Source organism: Eutrigla gurnardus, assembly GCF_963514095.1.
Source record: "Eutrigla gurnardus genome assembly, chromosome: 10".
Classification (NCBI taxonomy): Eukaryota; Metazoa; Chordata; class Actinopteri; order Perciformes; family Triglidae; genus Eutrigla; species Eutrigla gurnardus.
The window spans coordinates 17,888,391-17,915,338 of NC_139924.1; the positions used below are offsets into that span (position 1 = coordinate 17,888,391).

The window sequence follows — 26,948 nt, forward strand, 5'->3', positions numbered from 1 at the left end:
CGATCCACTTTAAATGTGACACCAGCCTGCATCCATGTACAGGCAGGAAACGGGGATTTTTGGGCTAGTGGTGTGGTAAAAGCAGCAGGAGGGATCCTCTCGCCACAGTGCTCAAATAATGATGTAGTCCTGGAGCTCTGAACTCAGATGCTGGCAGGATTTTAGGAGTTTATCCCTCTGCAGCCAGACCGTTACACAGTATGACAGATATAAAGCTCTCATTACCAAAATGTAACAATATCATATGTTTCCAGAGAGGGACACGAGCCAAAGTGGAAAAGGGGAAGAGGAAAAGAGAGAGGAATTTAGACTTCGACTTTAGACTTAGTATTATTTATTAGTAGGGCCGGGACTTTAACGCGTTAATTAAGATTTAATTAATTACACAAAAACGCGTTTTAATCGCACTTATTTGTATGCCTAGCGGAACGTGTATTTGTACACTATATTTTTGCCTAGCGGAACGTTTCTCACTGGATGAGTTTCAGGCGGACCGATTATACTGGAGCACCAACTAGCGTTCATGACTTCAGACAACAACAAACCACAGTGAACATGAACGAAGAAGCTCATGAGACCGCTTTGGTTTGCCCCGTGGATGGGAAATTTTGTTATAAAAAACGAACGGATGGAAGCGCCGATAAGAGCATGGTTGTGTGCAAGCTATGCAACAAGGAATTTGCATATCACCGCAGCACATCGAGCCTCGAGTATCACCTCAATGCAAAACATATAGCAGCTAGCGTGGACGCTGGCGTGGTAGCTAGCGTGGACGTTAATGGCAAAAATTGCACTGGTCTGTTGAACTTGGTTGAACAAAAATAAACAATATTTTGTTGCTTAAGCTTATGTATTCAGTCATTATTCAATGGTATACTAAAAATCCATGTGAAAAAAATGTATTTATTAGTAATTGGCACCAGAAATGTTCATTTTCATTCTTTGAATCTGACGAAATTCTCAAAAATAAGGCTCTGTTTCTCCCTCAAATGGGTGTCTTTACTTTTGTATTGTTTTTCTTTTGTTTCTCTACAATTGAATTGCAAAAAAAAAGAAAGAAAAGAAAGCATGGCCAGTTCCTGACTATATTTACAGGTTTTTTGTACCAAGCTTAACACAAATATTTGAAAATGTAATCAGGAATTTGCTACATTGCATATCACCAGAAAGGGAAAGACAGGACAGGAGAGGGAGTGAGTGAGGTTGTGTGGGGGGTTGTCTGTTTGAAGAAATGTCCATCTGCTATGATTGTGGGTGCAGATGGGGGCTTGTAACGGTTGCAGTGTGCACAGGAACAATTGCAAACAGGCGCTTGGACATTTCCACAGAGCAGCTCACAAGACAAAAGGTGGGGCAGAGGGAGGGTGGGCACAGAGATATTTGAAGAACAGAAAAAAGAGTAATGCTTACTTTGGAAAGTCGCTTGTGAGACTAGCATGCAATCAGGAGAAGAACAAAGAAAAATCAGATAGAAAAATGAAAAGAAAAAGAAATCAACTGCAAGAAGAAACAGCTGAAAGTACCAACAGAAGAGCTGAACAGTCATTATCAGATGGCACACATTATCATATGGCATGTAGCAGTAGCAACAGAGAGAGAGAGAGAGAGAGAAACAGAGAGAGAGAGAGAAGGCGTGCACACTGTCGTGAAGACAAAAAAATGATAAAGAAAAAGAGACAAAAACAACAGTGATTTAAGTGATTCAAAACAGCAGAGACAGATGAGAAGGTAAATGAAGACGGGAGTGACATGGCTCGTGTCTAACATTTTGCAGAGTGAACAAAACATTAGAGCCACATGCTCCCTTCTGTGAAACAACCTGAACGGGGTGATGCAGATGAAGGGGGGAGGGGGAGGGGGGCAGCAAATACAACACCTGAAATCTTCTGTTTGTCACCTTTTTCTTCACTCAGAACCTTTGGTTTCGACAGAAGCAACGGCTCTATTACTGTTCTTAACGGATCTATCGAGTTATCGACAACTGTTAAGACCAAGAGCTGAAACAGTCTGAAATGTGTCTGAAAGGCAACAATCACTGCTGTCTCCATGCAGTAACCAGGAAACACAGAAAACCTCTGTTACAAGCACTACTTACACTGGAGTCACATCAAGAAACAATGTCTTGATGGCCAGTAAAACCTGTTTTAATGTTCACACGAGCCCCTAACTATTGTTTTAAGGTGGACTAAAACATGAACCTGCCCTTCAAACACTTGTCAACTGAACTCTCGCCAGAAATGACTTCTTCAAACACAATCTGAGAATCAAGAGGAATTAAATGCTAATGGTAATGAAGTGTTGGGAATGTCGTACCTATATTATGATGACCTGTCTAAAAAGTGTGTTGTGGAAATCTGTAGATTCATCCAACCGAAAAAAGCTTCACAACAAAACTAGCTTGACTGTGGCAACAAAGGCACAGGGTTTTAGTCAGGGTAACTGATGTTACAGTGCTCTGATGAAGACACGTTGTTTGCTAGTCGCTGCACCTGATTTAAGGCTGTGCATCCCTGCAGACCCTGGATCCTTGTCCTGACTGCTGAAGCACCGATGTGAGTTGGCTGAGGCACAAGCTTTCTTTCACCTCTAATTCTAACGTCCCCTTCTCGATGAACATTCAAAACAAATCCCAACAGTGACTAAACATGATCAACAAATTCAACTACTAATAGCTCCCTGTAATCATAGTAGGAGAGGATAGAGAGACTAGGGAGTATATGGGATGTCAAAATGAAAAGGCTGAAATGGAGAGGAGGGTGCAGCTGGCTAGTTACATGTCAGTATGTTCAGGTCAATAACTAAACCACAGAGGGTGCGTCACTACACTGCCAACAAGGACCACAGCTGGGCCGACTCTGACGTGTTCATGCGGTCACAGTTTATGAATGAACGCACATGTGACAACGTGACAGTTGCAGCATCATCTCGGCTCCTAAAGTCACCGCGATGACTAGAAAATAACCTTTAATTCACTGTTCTATCTGATGTAGGTCGCATTCTTACTGTGAGTAAACATGTTGGTTGTGTAACTGCTTCCCGTGCACTCTCATATTCATGGTTTTCCCCCTGCACGTCATAGTGAACGTCTTTTTAACTTAAAGCAATACAGGCAGGAGTTTTTGAGTCAAGTGTTAGCGTTTGCATGATATTCAAGTGTCCTTGCACGACTACACTGGTCAGAGGAAGTGGTTAAAAGCATGCTGTGTTTAAAAAAAATAAAAATATGTCAGCAGAGCTTCACGTACAGCAAACTGTAAGGCTACTCTTCATTTCTATCAAATGTGTCAAACAGGTAAACAGCAGCACCTCCTGGTCGCTCACCTTTGAGTTCTTTCCCCCGCTTCTCGCTGACTGCAGAGAGTACGTTCTCTGGACGACCTGCTCGGGCGTGGAGGGGGATTTGTCAGAGGAGTGGTCCGAACCCTTCTCCACCATGTTCTCACCCTCCTGGCTCTGTGGTGTGGGAGAGCGCGAGCGTTTACGCAGGACTGGCGAGCAGGCGGGTGTGCTCTTGTTTGAGTTACTGGCAGTGCTAAAAGAGAAGAGACAGAAAGGGGGATGAGAAAACGATATCCACGAGAAATGTTAAGATACAACATATAATGAAGTGAAGTGAAGTGAATCACAGAAGTCACGCTCCTTGAATGTATCAATATAAACGCCATGTGAGGTGATGTCATTAGTTCAAAGATCCGTGTGGACAGCAGAACGGCACATACATTGTTTCCTCGTGCTTACATCATTAAGCTTAACGAGCTTGAAGCATCATGTGCTAACCTGGCTAATGACAGCTAAGCTAATACAGGAAACAACAACAACAAACAGCAGCAGCAGCAGAAGCAGCAGCGAGGGGAACGAAAAAGAAAATGTATGCTTTTGAGCCCACCGTCAATTTGATTAAGCTGTGTCGAGTCCGAAAACACATCCATTTCATATTGTCTCAAGGCTGACATTCATTGTTTATTTCAAATCCTGTTAAATATGAGGCCCTACAAAAATTAGGGACCTTTTGCCCCTGGGAGCCTAGAGCTGTTTCCATGGCTGCAGAAATGCCACTCTGGAAGACATAACACGGATTAAATGATCCCAGATACAATGCCTGGTGGAGAGCAGCATTGTGGCTACTTGTTGACTTTAACATGGAAATGTGCTTTAATACATCAGCTCTCCAGCCAGGTGCTAGGGCTGTTGTCTTGAGACGGGTAGTGCCTTTCCTTCCATTGTTGCTCACAGGTAGCCTCTGTGATCCAGCACTAGACACCGTCTTTCACACACACACATGCACACACGGACACGGACACACACACACACACACGGACACACACACACACACACGGACACGGACACACACAGTTGCTCACCAAGAAGCCTCACAATGACGGAAGCAAACAAAAGGCCCTGTAAGTGATCCGAGTGGCAACGCGCCCGCCGGGCACGGTTACTGACATGGCGTTATGCAAGCCATTACGTCACCGCCAGCCAATGGCCGCCGTTAGTGGCCATGAATTACTGATCTACTGTTACATTCGGGACTTCAGTGCGGCTCAGAGCGCTGAATCACAGAGGGCAGCGTTGACAGCTTCTGTCTGACCGTCGGGGTCTGCTGTACCAGTAGCTGGTTGACTTCAAAAGGCAAGAACAACAAAGAGCCTTCATGACTGTTTAATGCATGGAGATAGATAATGCACGCCTGGTGTATTGTGGTACCCTTTCAACTTATATGGCGACCAATGGCTGCTGTTCAGGTACAGGTACATTGTGTGCTGACTACGGATTAGTTCCCTCTGACCTGAAAGGAGTACATTGGCAGGGAGATCTCTTTTAGAAAGACACTTTATGTTATAACATTCATCCTTTGAAGTAGACATCTCCTGCTGCCACAGCTCAGTGAATGGCCTGATAACGCCAGATGATTCCTTTTGTGCAGAGCAGCAGTTGGAAATTGTAATCTCCATGTCCCCTTTCTGCCATGATTGTTTTCATCTATTCTATGATATAATTATGTAACATAAACGTCAGGTGATGTAGTTCATCCATCAGGGCATCAAGTCCAAGTACAAATGCTCAATATGATGGGAGAAAGCAGAGGACATTGATATTCAGCACGGATGATAATCTGTCTGAGCTAGGAGAAGGTCTGGGTTGCACACACACACACACACACACACACACACACACACACACACACACACACACACACACACACACACACACACACACACGCACGCACGCACAAGCACGCACAGACACACACACGCACAGAAGCAGTACCCATGTTTAGGAGCATACAAAAAAAACAGGGTTTCCCCATGAAATTGTTTAGGAGAGATCATAAGTCACCCACATTCTGTCCTATCTCATCTTTGATCAAGCAATCAATTGTTAATAGATGACGTCCTCAACAACATCCACAATAATCACTAAATATGAATGATTTCATCATTATATCTATTTGTTTATGATGTAAGCAGACGTGGCTAGGGGCTGCCTCCAACATAAAACGCTGCAGGGAAACTCTGAGCGCCGATGGCTCGTTCCATAGGAACACATTTGATACAAACCTCAAACAAAGTATGAGAAGTTTTGTTTTTTTCTTTCTTTTGGGTCACAAAAATGTGATTCAGCGAAAACGGATTTAGTAAAAGCCACTTAAAAAAATGAATAAACCAATAACATGGCATTGACAATCCGTAGAGTGCACAGTAAAAACATGGCTTGATTGATATTCAATGGAGTGCACAACAAAAAATAAGCTTCAGGAAATTAAATTAAAACGGAGAGCTCTGTTTTGGCAAATTAACCTTTCACTCATCTTTGGAAACATGCACAATGAATGATGTACAATCAACTAAAATCAGGCTACTAGCAATATTGTCTCTTGATTGCACTGCAACTGGCATGAGGGTACTAGATTTAATTACTGATTCTACACAGCTGAAGAGGGCAGTAGGGTGGATGTAGTGTGATCAGAGCATGGGCTTTGGACTCATTTTATGAGGGTGGGACAAGTCTTTCTTTTAAAAATCATTACTTTTGTAGCCACATCTTTTACATATCAGCTACTGGCAGGCGGTCCTGTTTGTCTGACATCACTAAACCGTTTCTTACACAGTTCTCCTCGGTCAGAGCGACACATTAATAAAATGTGTTATCTCCCCCCAGGATTATTTCATCATCATCATATGCAGCGGGGCATGTTCTTATTGCCATTGGCATCTTTTTGACGAATGTACTTATTGTAAGTCGCTTTGGACAAAAGCGTCTGCTAAATGCCCTAAATGTAAATGTCTTATTCTAACATGCTGTATATTTGCGTGTAGCCATTCTGAATGTCTTGTCTCAAGGTCATCAGTTTACTCTTGGGAATAACTTTTTGGTCTGTTCCTCATCCGTCTGAATGAATGAATTATTGAAATACTTGAAAGTACACACTGGGGGGATATTTTGTGCACTTAAAGTACATTTTACAAATGTAGCGGGCACAAAATGGGTAGCATGCCAGTTAAAATGCTCAGATGCATCCTCCTGTCTCCACTCCTCTCAGACAGAAATCAATAAGGACTGCAGTGCAGAGAGACTTGGCACTTGTGAATTACGGAAAAATAACTGGGTACATACAAGGTAAACCTCTTCCTAAAGTGTATACCAAGGCATAAAGCTACATTTTAGGTAATTAGGGGTACAATATAGATGAGTACCACAATATACTTTTAGGGTACTGGTCCAGAACCAGGGTGGCTCAAATCAGGGTTGGTATCAATCTATTCAAAGGGTTTATGTGTACCAGCCTCAAGAAATGAGCAGCAAATGATCTATTTATGCATGGATGGTCACAGTTCCTACTGAGTTTGCATTCAAACTTGGGACTGTTGGATCGCATTACAAAATGCTTAAGGTCTTTCACAACCTCCCATGTATCCCAAGAGCATCCGAACAGGCCGCTCAAAAACGATCCGGCGATAATGCCATCATAGATAGTGTGTTGTGTTACCAACTCTCAAGTAACCGCATCCAACGGCACTGCAAGTTCTACTGCGAACAATACACGGAGCAGCACACAAATGTATCACTCCGTTTCCTATCCACACAGGTTTAATCAATGACGTGGCCTTTTAGGGAAAAGGGGAGGATCATCTCTCAATACTTTTCCTCTTTGCAGAAAGAGACAGGATTTCTTTCGATGCATGAAACCCTACTTGTTGTTTTTAACAGATGAGGAATTCACAGATCACCACCTTTCCAGGTACACAGCCAAACACAATGGGAACACGGATCCATCATCAGCATATGAATGACTAAACCGGTCATTCAAACAACTGCCCTTTGCACCAGCGTGGTGGTGTGGATAGAGTGAACATGCAGCTGACGCTAGTCTGCGGAGGAGCAAACAAAAGCATTGAATGCAGGTGCTTTGTTAGTAATGGCTTGACATGAAGCAAGAGTACCTGCTGGTGCATTATCTCTGGACTGTGATGCTCGGGGAGTGACATGAAAAAGCTCAATGAGTTCTTCAGCTGTAGAATAATAGACGGCCATTCACAGCTCTATTACTCCTAAACATGACATGCAAGTCATTTTTGATGCTGTGAAAGAATATAGCAATATATATATATATAAAAAATATAAACGTAAATGTTTTCAAAAAGTTATTGAGTCGCACTGATTAAGTGATCTGAGCTCTGAAACAATTTAACTACTAAAAAACAAAAAATTATATATGTCTTAGAGCCCCGCCCACACATCTACAAAGCTCAGCTTAGAATGAATATCGCTATAGCAACAGTGAACAGAGAGAGTGGTTTAAATATTCACAGTGTGTTACTAAATATACTTCACCAGCTCGGCTGTTAAGGTGCTGTCTGTGCGGGAAAAGCAGCAGGGAGGCAAAGTGACAGACGGTGCATCGCGGTCCATCAGGACGCTTTATTGATCTCTGGACTTCTTGATACTGTATGTCAATTTATGGATATTCATATTTCATGATAACAGTCCGCTGTTGTCCGCAATATTTCTTTGGTTAATTTGTACCGGCGATGTATTTTTCTTAACTGGATTAAGGCCACATTAATTTCTCCCCAAACAATGGCTGTTATAACGAATCCTAAGAATAATAAGAAATATATAGTTAAATAAAAGTTGATATAGCGTATTCAAGAATGATAATACTTTGGGCTCTATATCAGTGATTTTGAATAAATTAAACAATATAGCTGAGGAAGCTTTCGTAACCCAGTGTTGTAATCTAATAAAAAGAAACATATTACAAAGCGGTTACCGACAGTAAATCAAAGCTCAATTGATCCACACTAAGTAATAAATAAGAGACTATAAATAGAGCTCTGCACAGGCAGACAGGACGACTGACTTCAAGGTGTTGATCAGGACCCTTAGATGTCACTCAATATGGGGTCATGCATTACATATAGAGTGAAACAAAAAGAAGGAACAAGCATGCTGCTTGCACCACTTTGTTACAGTCTTTTCTTTAAATAAGCCCTAAAGCTCTAAATCCAAGCGGCTCAAGCTGTCCGATCGTTCAGCTTCACAATAGAACAGAGTTCCGGGCCTTTCTGAGGGCCCCGCTTGTTTTCACAGTTTTGCTGACCCTGGAAAATACCCATCTGGCAGTGGCCCTTCAGCTCCGCTTGGTCTGAAAAGGCCATGAGGAACACCAGGCTCACCGGCAACCACTGCGCATGCACATACAGGAATGCACATCCAGCAGGCAGAAGCATGCATGTGGACACAGAGCCCACATACTGCGTTGAGCAACAACACACAACTCATGCAGCAACTACTACAAACTCAATCAACCTCCACATGTAAACACACCCGAGAACTGCAAAAGTTACATCGTCAAATCATCCTACCCCACCCATCCACTCTGACACACACACACACACACACACACACGTGTACATCACAGAGCCCGCCGTACCGCTGCTGAAAGACACAGTCCCTCAACACCTCGCCGTAGCAGCCCTCGAGGCAGTGGCAACCCTCGTTGGCCACCGTCACACACTCAAACACCACCATGTCCTCGGAAGCAGCGCCGAGTAATGAGCTGTTCATCCAGCGGATCATCCCCAGGACCGTGCACCGCACTTTCCTTTCTCTAACAGTGGAAGATTGGTAAATGGAGAGAGAGAGAGAGAGGGGGAGAAAAGATGGAAGAGGCAGGCAGGAAGATTTTCTTCAGCGGGCTTAAGGCCACTGATCTTCCCCGGCCAGCTCTGATCCCCTAATAACCAGCTTACATAGCCCTTAACGCCACCTGCCAAAGACGAAGCATTGGTGGTCTGGACTCGCCTTCTAAATAGTACATGTTGATCTTGCCAAGCGGGGAAACTAATCATTATGCGGGCTCCATGTAGTTCTGCCTGAATGCAGCCAGGTAGGCAGGCTTTTGTTCCTCGCACTAACCTGGTCATAGCCATGTAGAGAGCTCCACAGTGATCAGCCCTTTTCGAATGGATTCATTCACGGAGCCGGAGCCGTGGATGAGGAGATGGAGGAGGGAAGAGAGAGGGATGAGGGATGACGGGGAGCAGGGTGGTCGATATCTGGATCATGCCAGGAGGATGGGAGGAACAGGAGGAGGAAGCGGACGCAGCCGAGGGAGATGAAAAGAACGTCTTTTCCTGGCAGGCGGCGAGAACAGCGGTTCCCCTCTGAAGAGAAGGCTCTGTCTTTTCTCTTTCTCTTCCTATCTTTCACTCCACTCCTCCTTTGTCTAATTGAGGCCGGTAAGCCGTTGCTCTCTCTTGCAACCTGCACTTTTCCATTCGCCCATTTTTCTTCCTCTGCTCTCCCAGCCGTTGGAACATCAGCGCGATTACGGCATCGGCTAGTATCCAAGAAAGGCTCCTCTCGCGATTTCTGCTCCTTGCTCACAGAATTTCACGGCTGCAGACTGACAATAGATGGGAAGAGATTGAGGGAGAATGTACAAGTGGATAGAGAGAGAGAGACAGACAGAGAGAGAGAGACAGAGAGAGAGAGAGAGAGGAGGGAGGGGGGTGAGAGACGGAGCAAATGAGGAAAGAGATGGCTTTCACTTTGCATTCCACCTCTACTTGGTGTTGGTGTACTGAGCCTGCAGCTTCTTCAATTATTCATGTGTTTCATGAATGGAGGGGCTGACATCACCGACATTCAGGTCACTTTACATTCGAAGCTCCCTCTAAATCACACAATAAGCTGGAGCAGGGTTTGTGGTAAACACGTTTCATGGTTCCTCACGCATAAATTGACTAGCAATTAACTAGCAAAATGAAATGCAACGGGCAACATTCTTAGTGTCAAGAAGTTGGTTCTCTCTAAATTCAAATATTGCAAAAAAACTGTAACACATTACACTGAGTAAATAAGCCAAACCTGCAGATTTGGACATTTGACAGGTGGTTTTCATTGGAGATGAGAGCACAGGTGTAAATAATAAGATGAATGATGGCTGAATTCTATTTAGGTGCTTCAGTTTCAGGGTCCTGGTATTGTGCCTTCTGGCTCACTTCCACACTAATCAGGTTTTCAACAAGGTGCAACGTTTAACCACATTTCCAGAACATTTGAAGTTAATGTGAGTTTTCCAGTTTTGTTTTCCCAGTCTTTTCCCCTGACTGAGTTTTTTAATGTCATGGTTTGTATGATAGTAGTAACACCTGTGCTTTACTACAATGCAAAATGTCTGCTGTGAAAAAGCTGAGTATCATTTGGAACATTATACCACGCATTTAGTCCGTGGGCGTAACGTTAAATCCCTTTAAAACATAATGTGTTACTACACCGTAGTAAAGTATTTCATTATCTTGGTGGATTCAGTAATCCAAAGCCTTAGTTGGATGGGGACTAATCTCAAACATCCACACAAGTAAAGTAGCTCTTGCAAATAATATTTACTTGTTAACTATCACAAACTGTTTCACTAAACAAATAACTAACTTTAAAGTGATCCGCTCACACATGCAGACATACAGAAGACCACAGTCAGCAACCAGCTCTCTATAAGGAACCAAATGGAGCCCAGAGCTGTGCTGCTGGAAAGACTTGACCCCGGGGCTGCAGCAATGCTGGCTGCCTCTGTGGGAGCGCCGAGCGGAGCCGTGCTGTAGAACAAAGGGAGCTGGTCCACTGAGCCGGACCACTGTGTGCCCAGATAAGCCTGCCCAACCTCACACCAACAACTGACCTACTTACGGGACCTCTACTGTCTTTGTTGTTGCGCCCGGAGGACACGCAGAGGGTCAACTTGACCACACACACACACAGAGATATGGTATGTAATCAACAGCCACGGGCACTTAGCTTATGATTCATTCATCATATTCACTCGTCACTGACGAGTCACTGACTCGACAGGAGTGGTTTCAATTTCACCGCCCCCCTCCCCAATTCATACCGCTATAAATGCAAGTCGAAACGCACCCCGGATGTTAAATGCGACAACACATGTCTCCATCTTTTTGAGAGGAAGGCGTGCTGTTTACAGAGTCGTCATGGCAACATCAATGCGGCGACGCCTGGCTGGGTCGGAAATGTCTGTCAGACCGACCGTGTCACGCCAGTGCGGTTGCCATGGCAGCCCGTCGAGCCATTCATGTGCACGGCCAGTTGAAGTGTTCTCAACTTGAGGGAGAGAGAGAACGCTGCAGGAGGGTGTGTGTTTGTGCGTGTAAGGGGGTGATGCTGCAGCATAAAGCGTTAACACACACGATTAGTTATCTACAGAGCCTCCAGGTTTAAGTGCACTTTGTGTTCGGAGTGAAAGGAGTGATCGGTGGGTCCCTGACAGCTGATATCTCCATTTCACTCTAGCATAGTTTGGAAGATCAGGGTCCCAAAAACAAACAAAAAAACAGAGGGAAACCATGTATGCTGTTACCTTAAACTATTTAAATACAATCCCACAAGCATTTAGTCCCAGGCTTAATTAAACTGCCTAATTATCCTCAATGTGTGGCAACCTAACATAGGCCCCCCGTCAATTTTTTTGGGTTCTCATTGAAGCTACGACCTACTGTACCTGTGGGTCCAAGAACCCGTTTTAAAAGCAGCTATATTTAAACACACTGGTTTGAAATTCAAGAGCACTGCTCCTCGGCACCGTGAGGTAATTCAAGGACTCAGTGGAGATGTCAAAGAGGGGCAGTTGGGGACAGGAAACTGGCAACCAGATTAAGCCCCTGTGGGACACGTTGTCCCAGTGGGACAGACACAGTCACTGCCATCTGCAGGGGAAAGAAAGGCTGAAGGAAGCAGGCTGGGTGACAAAAAAGCGGAAGGTGTGATGGTAGGGAAATGTATACCTGGATACAATTTTATTTTTTCAAACTAGTTCAAATTTGTTGCAACAACAAAAGTTGCCATGATGCCAGGACATCTTTGTGTTTTCTTTCAAACTAGAGCAGTGGCCGTCCATACGTTCGGAACGGATTACTCGGCCTCGCTCAAAGGACAGACATAAAGACAGATTCCCTTTTCCATTTTAGTGAGATGAATGATGGCGAATTAAAAGATTTAATTCATACACCATCATGTTATTAGAAACAACCTTCTCTGTATTATATTCTAAAGTGCATTGCAGGCAGTTGAGCATCTTACCAAAACCCTGTAGTTCCTAAAAATATAAATCTGAATTTAAGCTGGTGCTGTATACTTTACCTAAAAACCACACAGCAATGACTGATCCACCTTCTCTGGACAAAAGACCAGAAATTCCACTAATTTTTCAGAGGATTTCTGTCATCTCTGATATGACTATCAGTACCAGCCACACAGGAGGCTTTGATGCTTCCAAGTTCTATATATCTCAAAGGGATGAATATGCATCACTCCCACTTTAAATCACGGTGGACCTCGCCTTGTGTGAGATATACAGTAAGTAATTCTGTTTTGATCTTCAAGTCTCTACTACCTGTATGCACTCCGTTTGTGCACCTATTATCCCGTCATGTCTTTAATAAACGGAGTGCTGACTGTGTACAGGAATTCAACTTTTTTTTTTAAAGTTATTATATTTTTGCATGACATAACACTTAGTTTGACGTCTACTGTATCAGTATATTTGAATTATACTGGCCATTTTCTTTATTTTCTAACAATCAATCATTTGATCAATAGAGGAAGAATCGATGAATCCTATAAATGCCTTCATTTATCACCGGAAGTTATTTGTTAGTCATTAAAAGGGCAAAGCTCTTTGCATCTCTTGCATGTGGAATCCTTAAGTGTTGTATGAAAACAACAACAACTATGTACAGAAAAGCACATAAAAGAGGGAATACTGGAGCAGGTTCTGATTGTGCTGATAAAAAAATAAAACCCTAATGGAAGATGGTCCTATTTTTTGGACAGTCTTCATTTGAGAAATTGAAAAATAAATTGAGTGAATGGAACGCTAACGTGAAGCCTTTTCATCAGACATCCATCAGGAGGAGGTACACACCATCTGTCCCTGAATGCAGCACGACATGCCTGATGTGTCAGAAGTACCTGGGAGTAAATGTACCTGTCAGCCTCTTTTTTTATGAAAGCATTACTTTTTATAATTAATGTAAGATTAACGCAAACAGCCTCCCAAGTCCTTGTTAAAGCTAACACTTGTGGGTTTATCAATCATTGCAAACCAATCGATCGTATCCCCTCACAGATAGAAAAACAGTTGTATTGGGAGCAGGCAGAGGAGTGTGGCGGGGAACAATATAGAGCCTAATCAGAGATGACAAATAGCTTGTGGGAAGGATGCAGTAATAAAAAAAGAAACACAAAAAGGGGGACAGGGGATGAGAGAGAGTTAGTAAGCTGTGGCCGGGAGGGAAACAATTCTGCGCTCGTTCTTCACTGCAGAGTCCCTGCTGTGAACTCGGGAAGTCCTTTGAGGCCCAGTCTGATGGTGCAATGCTTTATCTTTAAGGCTGCAGTTGGTTGCACGCTTCCCAGTTCATTCCTAACAAACTCTTCACTGTGGACGTGAATGTTTTCCATGCAAGTAGAACTAGTTTGCTAAATCATTTTAATCATCATTTCTGATCACCATTTTATATCTAGAGGATTACCAGCTCACCTGCAATAACGCAGAAGTCCTTGTTCCTCTCTGAAACTTCCCATATTGAAATGAACCCTCTTGGTGCAGAGGCCTGGAAGCTTCAATTTTGAAGTTAGTGTAAAATAGCCCAGAGAGACATTAACGGCTCTGTACTGTACACGCCTGGAGGTTCGGTTTTCATGTGCGTGAGGATCTGAAGCATCCGTGCATATGTTGGTAGTGGATGCTGCAAGTCTTTGATGTTCCGTTTGTCTGCATGGCAGCATGCATGAGCAAGAGCTGCAGACTCGGGATGTAAAAGCAGAAATCAAAGACGGGACACTTCTCTCCGGTGTTCAACTCCTTTGCTCCACAGCGCTCCTGCCATGACAGGAAGTAGAGGAAACACTGCAGTAGCCTCATCAGATTGGCAGCGATCAATAAGACATAGGAGCAACCGACCAGAATAGTTTGGGGTAAAGATACACGCGGGCGTTTACGTATGCAAGTCCGCACTCGGTCTGGCCGACCATCCCGCAGCAACAACAGGCTTGTCCATGGTGCCACGTGCGAAGAGTAAGCTCCAGCTCCAGCCTGCTGTCGGTGCCTCGCTGTTGCTACGGCTGCTGCTGTCGGCTGTGTGTGCACATCTGTGTCTGAGCGCATGTGTGTGGACGCGGGTGTATTTGTGTGCAGATTTAAATCACACCAAATGTCGTATCAAGAGCAAACATCCCAACACTGGGGCCTCTGCCAAATCCTGAGCAATCTCACACACACACACACACACGGTCCTTCCCTCTCTCCTTATCGCTGCCTTGTCTTCTAACAAGTAAGTAATGCTGCAGAAATATCCCCTCACCCTGGCTCTCAACCACAGCATGCACTCTGACAAACACACCCAACCGGACTGCCTGGTTTCCAGCTTGAAAAACTCCTCGACACTTGCTTCCCCCGACATCAACTTGCATCAAGAGATTCTCTTCTCATTATTAAGACCAATATTTTTTCTACACTCCCAAATATGCCATTTACGTTTCCTTTAACAAAAACCCCACTGTGAAACCGCAAGACTGGAGAGAGCTAAACCAGTTAGCCTGGATAAATCCAGGGTAGATAAATAAGCTGCAATAACCCATGGCAGCTACAAATGAACTGATTGAGGTATTGACTGATGGGATGACCTCGAGGTCACACCGCTTTGCCTACCTGGCAGATTGTCCCTGGGAGGACAGAACGCAGATCTAGTAGATTCATTAAAAAGAGAAAGATTTCAGCTGGATCCTCTCATTGATGGATCTACGAGAAGAACTGTGACCGACAGCATCGCTATCACTTGTTCCTTTACTGATTTGTTTCCCCCTTCAAAGTGAACTGAAACAATTGCATAGAAGCTTTTAGAGCATTTTTCGTGTTTAAAACTCCCTTTCACAAACACATCCTTCATTAAAAAGGTAAAAAAACATTGTAAGATTTTGTGCTATTGGATGCATCAACTCCATATATGTGCTGTTACATAACATGACAAAAGGCATGCAAACTATACACAGCTAGCTAGCCAGGCAGGTCATCCTCATGTATAAGAGACTATGGGATGCTAACAGATGGCTGCTCGATGGTAGAGTAACCTGTATATACAGTATGTGCCTGCTGCAAACAGATTAGCTGACTCTCTCTCTCTCACACACACAGTATGCACTTAATCTAATTAATCTTAACAAGTCCTGAGAGGAAAGGTTCAAAGCTACAGTCCATAGTCGAAAGTAAAAAAAAGAGAAGACGAGAAGATCAGGTGATACATTTGAGAGGTATAAAAAGAAGTGGAGAGCGGAGAGGGATGTAAATGATGGAAGGTCATAGACAAATATAGCGAGAATGAAAGAGATAGAGACGTTAAGGGAAAAGGGAGATCCTGTGGGGAAAAGAAGTGGTCCTCACGAAGCTGAGAAGGAAGGAAGCGGGACGCACGTTGCCGAAACTGCTCCTGCTTCTGTTTCCCCCCCACCCTCCTCCTGCAGTTCTCTGTAATTCGTCTCTAAAAATATCAGACAAGAGGAGGAGGAGCATAAACAAAACACAAGGGGAGGAGAGGAGGGAAGGAGGGATGATGGAAAAGGGCACACACTGTGGCAAAACAGGTTAGAAGGGAAAGTGAGAGCGCGGCCACCTGGATGTGGATCTGTTTGTCCATGTGAGATAACGAGGGAACAGGAAAACAAGCGAGGGAAGACGGCGAGGGGGCAACGCGGGGAAAGGAGGAGGGAGCATGCGCCTGCTCTCTTCCAGGCAGCCACGTGAGTGCCTCTCCTCAGCTGCTCCTCTCACACTGAGCCCGCCAGAGGGGAGCAGAGCAGGGTCGCCAGTCACAAAAAAAACAAAAAAGACTGGCTGCACTGGATGTACACACTGGTCACAGCTTACCAGTGTCCTGATCTAGCCCTGGTTCATTTCCTGTAGATTTACATAACCATATAGAAACGCATGGGCGAAGATGTATAGACAAGACGTAGTTATACAATTAAAAATCACAGACATTTGACAGTGCATTCGTTGTCTTCAGCCTCATAATGCCAGAAAATGCTCTCAGACATCTAGCGCCTTGCTGGGATGTGCTTTGCATACATGGCAGCCTTTAAAAGCTATACAGAAGAACAGCTTACATTTCCAACACGCAGATCACACACACACACACACACACCCAGAGGAAATCTCTGCTGTCTGCTCAGGCTTACCAGGCGAGCTTGAAGCCTTTCATTAGTACAGCGAGGGGTGTCTGACGTCCATAGCGCGTTGTGGGCACTGGGCTGCCCGTTCACACCGCCGCATGCTGACCGACAGCCTGCCAAAGCCTCACCTCCCATACACAGAGCGCGGAGCCGCGCGGAGGAGGAGGCGGGGGGGATGGATGGATGGTTGGGGGGGGGGGGACCGAAGTCTGGAAGGACGATCCTCGGCGTTGCCCGCCTTTCTGCTACATTCCTTCGCTCGTATCGAGGGTGCCGCAGTGCTGAGCACTTGTGCCAGAAACTCACGCCTCCCCGAGGTCCCTCGGTTTTCCCAAAAGACGAGGAAGGGACATGCGCCGCAATATTCGCAACAGCAAACCGCAGCGCACGCGCGGCTCTGCGCACACGCACTCAGCGACAGCGACACGACCGCGAGCACGAACGCGTCGCCGTTTGCTGTTCGAACTCTGCGTCTTTTTCTACCGAGCTCTCGCGCCGTCCGTCCCCCTCACAGCGGCCGCTCGCTCGCTCAAACTCTCCCGTCTCTCCCTCGGTCTCCGCTGCGGATGAAAACTGCACTTGCTGTGTTCACAGTGAGCACGCGCAGGATCCCCCCCTCCCCCCCACGCTCTCCGTCCTCTTCCCTAGATGGCTCCCTTTCTCTATTTTTCTCCACGATAAGCCTCAACCAGTGTGGAGGACTCGAGCAGGATAGTAGCACCTTACCCCCCCCTCCACGTTATGTATGAGAAGGGCATTTAGTGGGGGTACCTGGTGCAATCCTTTCCTCTTGGATTGGACACCAGCCCTGATCAGTGTCAGCAGCTAACCCAGTTAATCTCTTAATGCATTGAGAGTCCCGGGGTACTCCCCATGTTTATAGCTGTGTGCTGTGTGCGTGCTCTGCACACACGATGAACCAGATGGACATCACGGTGACTCAGCTGGCCTTAGTTTGACTACTGGAGGCTTTTTTAACTGCAATAACAGAAGTTTAAATCAAACCGGGGACCTTTTTTCAGTCGCCTCCATTCGTCTGATTCACCGGCACAGCAGGCCAGTCGAGCTCCGGATGAACAGCGATACTCTGGATCTCAAGAGTTAGAAGGGTTTTGTCTTTTTTCCCCCTACCTTTCCAAAAACCGTGTATGGAAGTGATTCATTTGTGTGCTTATCTGTTCACTCAACAAACTGTTACTGACATCATGCTTGCATTATGCTCCTGCCTTATGTCCAAGCTAACGACGTTATTTTGCGGCGTTGCAGGTGATATGTAACGCCCATAAAGTTGGAATAATTTGCAAATAAACAAACAAATGTTATGCTTGAATTTATTTCACCTGGGTAATTGGGACACATAATGTAATCATTGCACCTGGTCAAAAGTGATTAGTGATGTATTTAAATAGGAAAAAACACGATTGTGTCTGAAAACAAAATATTCCAACTTTATAGGCAACAATGAATTTGCCTTCAGCCTCAATTTTCTGCATCATATTAAACAGTTTTCAACCAACTTGTGGACTTGTAAGCATTAGAATTAGCACTTATGCATCATCTGCTGGCAACAGTTGTCCACGGCCTGCTTTCAATTTACTGCTGTGTAAAGTTAAAGACCCTTTGTTTAATTCGTTGCTTTTCGTTTTTGAGAGGTAAACCTGCAAAACCCTTATCAGTGTCGACTGCATTATGTGCCATGAGCACAGTTTGACAGCTGCTTTAATATTTAAAAATGCGTTGACAAAATGAATAAGAATAAAACGCCATGTAAACACAACTCAGCTCTATTTGTGATGGATGAACCCATTATGTTAATGCAGTTAAATGCCTGACTGTAGAAGCCGTGACTTAATCTCTTCCTGTGACCACATCAGGCCACAGGGGTCAGAGGGCAACCGACCATTCGCTTTTAATGAAAGCATCAAAAACAATCGCTGACTTGCTCACAGACACTGGGTCAGGGGGCAGCACATTCTCCCAGTTTAATCTTCCTTAAGCCCTGCATATTAAAAATAACACCTCATTAAGGATGGTGAATACTAAGGCTAAAGCAAACCATGCTACATCATCAGAACTTAGATTCTGGTTGGCCTGCGCACACAGACACCGGTCTGATGATTTCAGATATCACTCATGTTATTGTTTAATTTAAATTATTAAAACACATTTAATTGATAACCATTTGTTGTTTAATTTGCTTTGCGATGAGTAAAGGCCTTGGTAATCTATTTAAGTATAACTCAATATAAAGCTGTTGATATTATTGATATTGAGCTTAGCCTGCTGAGTCACCGAGAGATTCATTCATTCTTCTTACTGTGTTTTTTTTCATATGCAGATGATATCAAGAGCGAGTGAGTGCATGACGGACTGATCAACCAGAAAAGATGATGCTCTTGGTCTGGGACGATACATGTTTCCATCACAGGTTCAGTACAGGCTTCAATGGACAGATGTGCTAAAAACAAGTAGTAAAAAGTAGCACAAATGAATGGAAACATGCCATTCCATTGGTTCTTTAAAACACATTTCTCAATGACTTTGTGATTATGTAACTGAGTTGGCATTATTCTAAAGGCTAGCCTGGCAAGTACAACACTAGGTGTTATCCTCGTCTCTTCACTTATTTGTTTTTGTGCGTATTTGCACGTGTATCTCGAGCTCTAGAAAACTATTTATGATCAGCAACCAAAAGGCGGTAGACTTTTAAAAGAACTCCATACCAGGACTACTTTGATTACGAAAAACTCTCCCAAGAGTTGAGAGCATCAGTGAGTGGGTCTTTGTTTTCTGCACTATGGGGCAGGCAAGAGCAGTGAGGACGACGCGCTCTCTCTCTATTGTTGGCCAGCATTGTCTCTCCCCCGTGGCAACTGCAAATGCAGTAAGGCTGCAGGGAGAGAAAAGTGAGGGGAGAAAAGTGAAGGCAAAGATATGAGAGAGCTCTTATCCTATTCCAGGTGAAGCAGTGACTGCTGTAACCCCCCCAGAAACCATACCTGCAGCCGTGTTGCACCTCTCTAATGCTCGTATAAACCACATCGGGGGCCATGCATCCTGGAAAAATCCAGGACGGCCGCAGTGTTCAGGCAGTATGATGTCACCTGCGTCTTGAATGCTGAGAAAATCACTGTAATGGAGAAGCAGTTCATCTTGACCTAGCTTCCTCTTGTGTCTGATGCATCAAAGTGCATGCATTGTTAATTTACCTCCGTATTACTTTAGAAAAAGAATGTATCAAAACAGCCAGAGAGGTCATTGTGACACTCCATTACTTCAGCATCTCCCAGAAACACTGGTGCACTACATGCACAGTTTGTGCTATCGCTACCAAAATAATAATAACAATTGAAAAATAGAGGAGTTATCCCAAAATGAAAATATGGAGCACCATGTAGAATCAGTTAGGATGTTCTCATCTGAGACATTAGACTGGACCTCAGCCCGTTATGTCAAATAATGCAATCAGGAGTTTGTTTACCTCAGTTTTAACACAGAGAAGCTGGCTACACAAACCAGCCCATAAGAAAGAGGATGTCAGCATAGCACAAATATCACCATGCTTGATTATTGATAGATGGATTTTATTGTATTTATATTTAGGACAAATATTTGATTCCATTTGAGGCTTTTGTGGCCTTTGAAGCCTTCCCGACTTGATTTTGGGTCATCTTTCTTGCTGTGTGTGATTATAGTTAGTTAGTGCTCTGTCCAGCATGCTGAGAAGCAGTGGTGCTGAACGGACAGCTCCTCTAGAGAAGAGTCAACCATTGAATCAACCTCTCACTGACGCCCCCTGCTGACCAGACCACAGCTATAGTTCTGGTATAGTCAAATACTTGCTAGGATTTAAAAAAAAAAAAAAAAACAGTCTTCAAACTGGCTTCAGGCAAAAACAGGAATTAATTTAATTTCATGTTAACTGATTCAAGTTTTTCACTGAATATATGTTCAAGCACCCTTTATTCGAACAAGTCAAAAAGAAGTTTGTCACAAGAAAAAAGTCACACCTGCACAGATTGCAGTCATAAATGATTAGTCAGCAAAACAACAGTCATGTGATTTCTGCATTAGCTTCTATTTTAGCAGCCTTGAACCCTAATCTAGCCCAGAGATTTTTCATTTAATTCTAAGAATAACCTTGGCAGATAATCTGTATTAATCCCTCTACGCTGCTTTGTGGGATTGGATGCTGTGGCGAGTTTGACTCTCTCCCGTTCTACCTGGTGGGCGTTCCTTTCTCTGTAACACTATGGATTACGCTCATACTGTTTTTCTACTCATGTTGAACAAACCCCCATAGATTGATCCCTACTATCTGATCAGAGAAGGAAGTGGGCTGACCAGGTGACAGGATGGCTGCTTGCTTGTTGTTAAACCGACCACGATGGACAATCCGAGCGCTCGAGGCCACAGTGAGGAGACAGAGAGCAGGAAATGCCTTCACAGCATGCAAACACAGGCATATGCAGTGTGCACACATGTGCATACAGTATATGATGCAATATGGAGCAAAAAGCAGAGATCTATTAGATAGAGGTAAGAATTGCAATGAGCCTTCAGGGAGAGCATGTTTTCCATGTTTTTGAATGAGAAGGAGGTGTGGATTAAAGACAGATGGCGTAGTAGTTCGGGTTTACATGACTGATTAACAGACTCACAGGCAACAGATAGGAATAAAGTTAAACAGATGCAAACATAGGACAGCAATGCACAACAGAAACCGGCTCAGTGGGAAGCCAAAGTGAATTTAATATGATGCAGCAAACACACCAGTAGCAGACATCCCACTGAGGACAGAACAGACACTTTGACTAATCATACACGCAGCCCAGTGAGGGAGAGTGAAAAACAGAACGATGAAAGTGATGATGAATGACAGAATATGTTAGACACCCCGATAGATAGATAGATATCACATTAAATATCAGGTCAACCCCCCCCAAAAAAAGCGATAAAGTGAAGTACAGATGGCCTTCTGCGCGGCTGTCACGTGTGCCATAAATAAAAGAACAAAGTACGGCACGTGCTGACATTAAAGCACTCGTTTAAAAAGCCTTCCATTTCCTGTTTCTGCTGCAGCAAGCAGGATGAAAATAGGTTTTTCAACAAACTTCTATCTCACACACACACACACACACACACACACACACACACACACACACACACACACACACACACACACACACACACACACACACACACACACACACACACACACACACACACACACACACACACACACACACACACACACACACACATTCCTCAACAAAGCAGAGCGTGAGAGAGAAGAGGTGGTGAAAAATGGAGTTTGGGATTATCTCTCTTAACCTAAACAATAGGTTTAGTCTTGAGAATATACTTCCATTGATGGTAGTAAGTCAACGAGTATTAAAGTGTAAAGTAAAAGTGTCTCGTACTGTAACAGTTAAATAGCTCAAAGCTTATTGCACTTGGAACGTCTAGTTTGTGTTTATACACTGCAGATAAAGTGATGTGAGTACAGTGTTTAACACAGATTACATTGAATGTCAATATCCAGAAATGTTTAATCTAAGTTTGGTTAAAACTCATGTGAAGATTATTTGAGAGCTCTGGTAAAACATTTCCTGGCCTCCACTGTTTTCATATTCACTGATCTGCATCGAGTCGCAGCACCACTTGTGCATAAGGCCTTTTTTTTAATCTAAGACTTTCCAGCAGTTATTCTTCGAATCACTTAAAGTGCTCTTTTTAAACTGCTTTGTTCATTTGATGTTGTGGGTTAATAGCTCTATATAAATATCAACTCATAGCTTCTACTTTAAGTTACCGTATAAGATAAATCCCAACCAGTCACATGCATATACAGCTTTATTTTTTCTCGCTGATACCCAAAAAAGGAGAAAAGGTCAGACTGCTGCATGCCTACACAAAATTATGAAGCCCCAAGACTGACAAAATGTAGCGAAAGACTATCAGATGAAAAAAGCATAAGTTAAACACAATGAGAACCAGCCTTTCGCCGCGAGCTAGCTAGCCTTACTTTAGTCAAAACTCATGTCTTTGCTATCATCTGTGTTGCTACAGCTTTTAAGAAACTGGAGTACGTAAATCTGCAAAGCAGAAAATTAAAGGACAAGTCTGAAATGTTCTGAAATTTGTTTATTTATTTTTCTTGCTACGGTTAATATTCTCTTGATTTGTCGTTCTGAAACATCAGAATGTTTGGAAAATATAAGGCTTGTGAAAAACTTTGCGACCAATTTTGTTGCCTCATTGCACCAATCTGTGTTCACATCCACTTTCCAGTTGGAGTTAATAGTCAGGACCCACTAAGAGTTTCCTAAAGGGGCGGGGAAGTGGCGAAACCCAGGTGACACACATACAGGAAACTGACTGAGTGTGCCGCCTCCTTACTGAACTGCCTCTGCTATTATGCAGTACATCAATGACTCATCACATCCGTGACCCTGAGCTCCTCACATACTCAGTCGCTCTGTCCAGAAAAATTATGTCACGACACAGAGAGATCAGGTTCTGCTGTCCCCGGGTCTAGTCCACCATCCTGTAGTGTAGGGTGTACATTTTAACTGCTACTGTATCACTTCACTGCTGACACTCCTGTCAAGAGACCCATATGTTAGTCATGTGAAGGAAGCTCTTTAATCAAATATTTAAAAATGCATTTGGTCTTTTAAGTAAATTTTTTTGGTGTGGTGCAAAATTGGCACAAACCCTCTCAACATTGAATTGGAGGGCCTTTAGGGCTTTCCTCTGCAGTTTGTATTTTTTTTCTTATTTCATCATTGGCACCTATTCGTCATTACATAACTACACAATGCCACCCCCGTCGTCACACAATTATAAAATAGCTCCACATGACCTCATCACCAGTGAGCGTGAGATACTGTGGTGTGGAAGCCAACGTGGTCAGACATGCTGTCGCTGAGGGGTTGTTCACTGTCTGTAAAACCGAAACACAAACCTCCGCGGGTGAAAGAATAAGCCCATCTGTGTCCTCATGCTCTGTCCTCAAAGCAACCTTTCTTTAACCTTTATTTAAACAGGCGAGTTGATTCAAAATCACAGCCGCTGCGTGGATGATGCCGTGTAGCGTGCGCGTTCTTTCTGTACCAGTGCAACTTTTCTGACACAATCATGTGCTCTGAAGCAAAGACAAATGCTTGAAGGTATGAGGAAAGCTATTTTTATATTAAAGGGCTATGCTTGTAGGGTTGTGACTGACCCCTCCCAGAAAATCCTTCCATCTAGTCATTCAGGGCTGTTGCCACAGAGACGACCCTGTCATCACTGAAGCCAGCAGCGGTCCAGCTTGCCATTTCAGGGCCACAAGTGGACCTTGCCTGATGTTTTGACTCAGACATAAGATGTACACACCACCCACACACACACACACACACACACACACACACACAAACACACACACACACACACACTTTACATGTGCTTACCACTGGTTGCTATGCTATTAACCAAACAGCCTTCAAGGACGGCACTTGAGCTATTTTGAGCTTCACAAATTATCAACGTCACTCATGGTGACAAAGCTATAATCACCCGGCAAGGCCGCAGACTTTCAAAACACCAACTTTTCACAGATTAAATCTGCAAAAGCTAATGCCATGAATCACAATCAAGACCTACTGCTTTTTGCGCATCGTGCTTCGGCTGTGGACAGAAACCTGAAACCCCCCGATTACATCAACAAGGTCAAATATGGAGATTGTTCTCTAATGTCCTTAGATAGCAGAAAAAATGCAGCTCCATCTTACGTAACTCCTAAATCCATTAGATACCATTCAAGGTTATGATATTTACCAACCTGGGGCTCACAGGACACAAATGCACACCGTTGGAACATGATATCTGGCATCCTTCACCAGATCTTTAGTACACAATAGTCATAAAATAGCATGGCCAGTAACTACAGAAGTGCCCTGGAGCAAGAAACTGGTTGCCGAAGGATTTATGTATTATGGATTCCTTGGAGGAAGAGACGGCACCTATCCATTCTCAAACCAATAACTCAGGTCCGTCAGCATTCCACACAGAAAAGCAGAACCAGTCCAGCTGCATGAAAACATGCTGAAATGTTAGACTGCACCATTTCAGGCCACACACCATAAATTTCTTAGCAATGTTTTCCACCAAAACTCCAGTTTGCACCACTTATTCATATATTCATGATGCCCTCTTCTTGTCCAGCCAAAATAAATAAACATGTTAATAAATGCAGATACACTGTAGTCATCTCAGCTGTTACCCTGCAGTCACAGCAAAACCTACCTGTACACGCTACCTTAAGCTACTGACATGCTGCATGTGTATGCAAAATTACACCCGCCAAAGGATTTATATCCATGAAACTACAGTTGTTTTCTAGAAGCACTGGCACATTACTAATACACAATTTAACAAAAGTAACAGAACAGTGTCTTTAAATGCTAATCTGTACTTGTGTACTTGTACTTACAGTGGCAATGAGGTGTTTGAAAACCCCAGAGTGCTTCAAAAACACACTGAAATGTAGGACTGTTTCTATACACATACAGTATTTGATTTAAAGCTGCATTTTTCCGAAATTACTTTGAAAGTGCATCTCTAAGAAATTGAAAAATTGTTGTAATAATAATATGCTATTCAATGTCTAAAATGGTATGTTTAACTTGGAGGACTCACTAGAGATGGATGAAAACAAGAATGGTCAAAATTAAAACACTGGATACTAAATAATAAACAATGCAAGACATGAAGGTTTCGTTTAGTAAATTTGTCATATGGGTCGAACGTCATGAGATCATCAGGGTTCATTTCACAGACCTGAAAAATCTCACGGACATAGCAGAGAGTTTGACTAGTGTTGGACTTTATTTTAGACCACAGACAGAAAATGACTACCGTGTCCCCACCTCTAGCCCTGTGGTGCTCCTGCAGGGGACAATGCTGACAGTGATTCAGAATATTATGCTGCAGCAGTATTTTGTTACTGGATCTCACTCATGGTGAAATCTGAGAGCCACAAGAAGTGGAGAGGAAGTAGATATAATTGTGGGCTTTATGGAAAGTATGCCACAATGAAACAGCTCCCTCTTATGGTTTGTGTGTGTGAGTATGGCATTCTCAGATGTGTTGAATCACTTCACTTGATGACAAAGAACATACATTTATAAAGATGGGGGGGACTATACAGAGGATGGAGGATGGTATAATGTGCCACAACCTATTATTTATTTTGGGTTTAATGACAGAATGCCACCATATAATGTCAATGCTCATGTGTGGAGTGATTTTGCTTGTTGAGTTTTTATCCTACCTTTGGGGTTTCCATATCAGTTTCTTCCACTTCTTTTGCTTGGCCTATCAGTGAGGGTAGAGAAGAGTGAATGAGAGGTTTTGGTAGCTTTTCTTTTCAATAATGCGATCGTCTTAACGGCAGCTTGTGTTAACTTATTATACACTGTTCATGATGTCTAAAGTCTGCTACAGCTAGGAGTCCCTAGACTTACAGACAAACAAACAAAACAACTCATAAAAGGACTGTATCTCTGGTCTTCAAGGTAAGGAACCTTTTATTGGTGTTTCCTGGAGTTGGGTCAAATAACCTTTTTACTGGTGAGCTAACAAAGCACCCTTTGCTATAAAGGGCACCAAAAACCACGCTTTCAGTCCTCTTGGTATAATTATCTGATGGGCTAGTTGAAAAGACGATCCCTAATGTGGTGGTGAATATGCTCCGACATTTGCTTCTCATCTTATTGCAATCCAGACAATTGAAGGCAAACAATAATTGTTTGAGAATAACATCTCACATAAAATGACATGTGCATGTGCGTAAGCACATATAAAGCAAAGAAATGTGTTATCGGGCTCGCTGAGTGCAGTCCTTTCACTGCATTTGCTCCAATCGCTGCTGTGACTCAATACAGAGCGCCCACATGTACCATGAATCACTGTGATCAGAGGCCCTCAACCACTCCTCCATCTCTTCTATCAATTCATTTTTGCTGTGGCACCTGATAATGCATTTGCCTCTCCAGTCAGAGCAATTTCTTCCCACTCCTTTACTCCCGACGGAGCTTCCCAGCACCAATTGAGAAGTTTCTTTTGGCTGTGCACCATCTAATGAAATTATTCGCCTTCCTATATTTTCTCACTGAGTGATATTGAGTAATTAAGGTTCCTATTGAGATTAA

The 26,948-nt window shown here is 43.6% G+C and overlaps 1 protein-coding gene across 6 annotated transcripts in view; it reads right to left on the reverse strand.

Moving 5' to 3' along the window:
- gramd1bb (GRAM domain containing 1Bb) overlaps positions 1-26,948 on the reverse strand; it is a 63,349-nt gene that overhangs the window by 18,208 nt on the left and 18,193 nt on the right. For 3 of the 6 annotated variants that reach the window (XR_014597887.1, XR_014597889.1, XM_084020208.1), the window contains exons 4-5: positions 3,322-3,532; positions 1,411-1,431 (exon numbers count right to left, since the gene is read on the reverse strand). Coding sequence is in view for 1 of the 6 variants with exons in the window: in XM_084020208.1 (XP_083876334.1) it covers positions 1,411-1,431; positions 3,322-3,532 (232 nt within the window). In the remaining 5 variants the exon portion in view is untranslated. Of the gene's footprint in view, positions 1-1,410; positions 1,432-3,321; positions 3,533-26,068; positions 26,113-26,948 lie in introns of all 6 variants that reach the window. The other 3 variants (XR_014597888.1, XR_014597890.1, XR_014597891.1) reach the window with 2 other exon arrangements.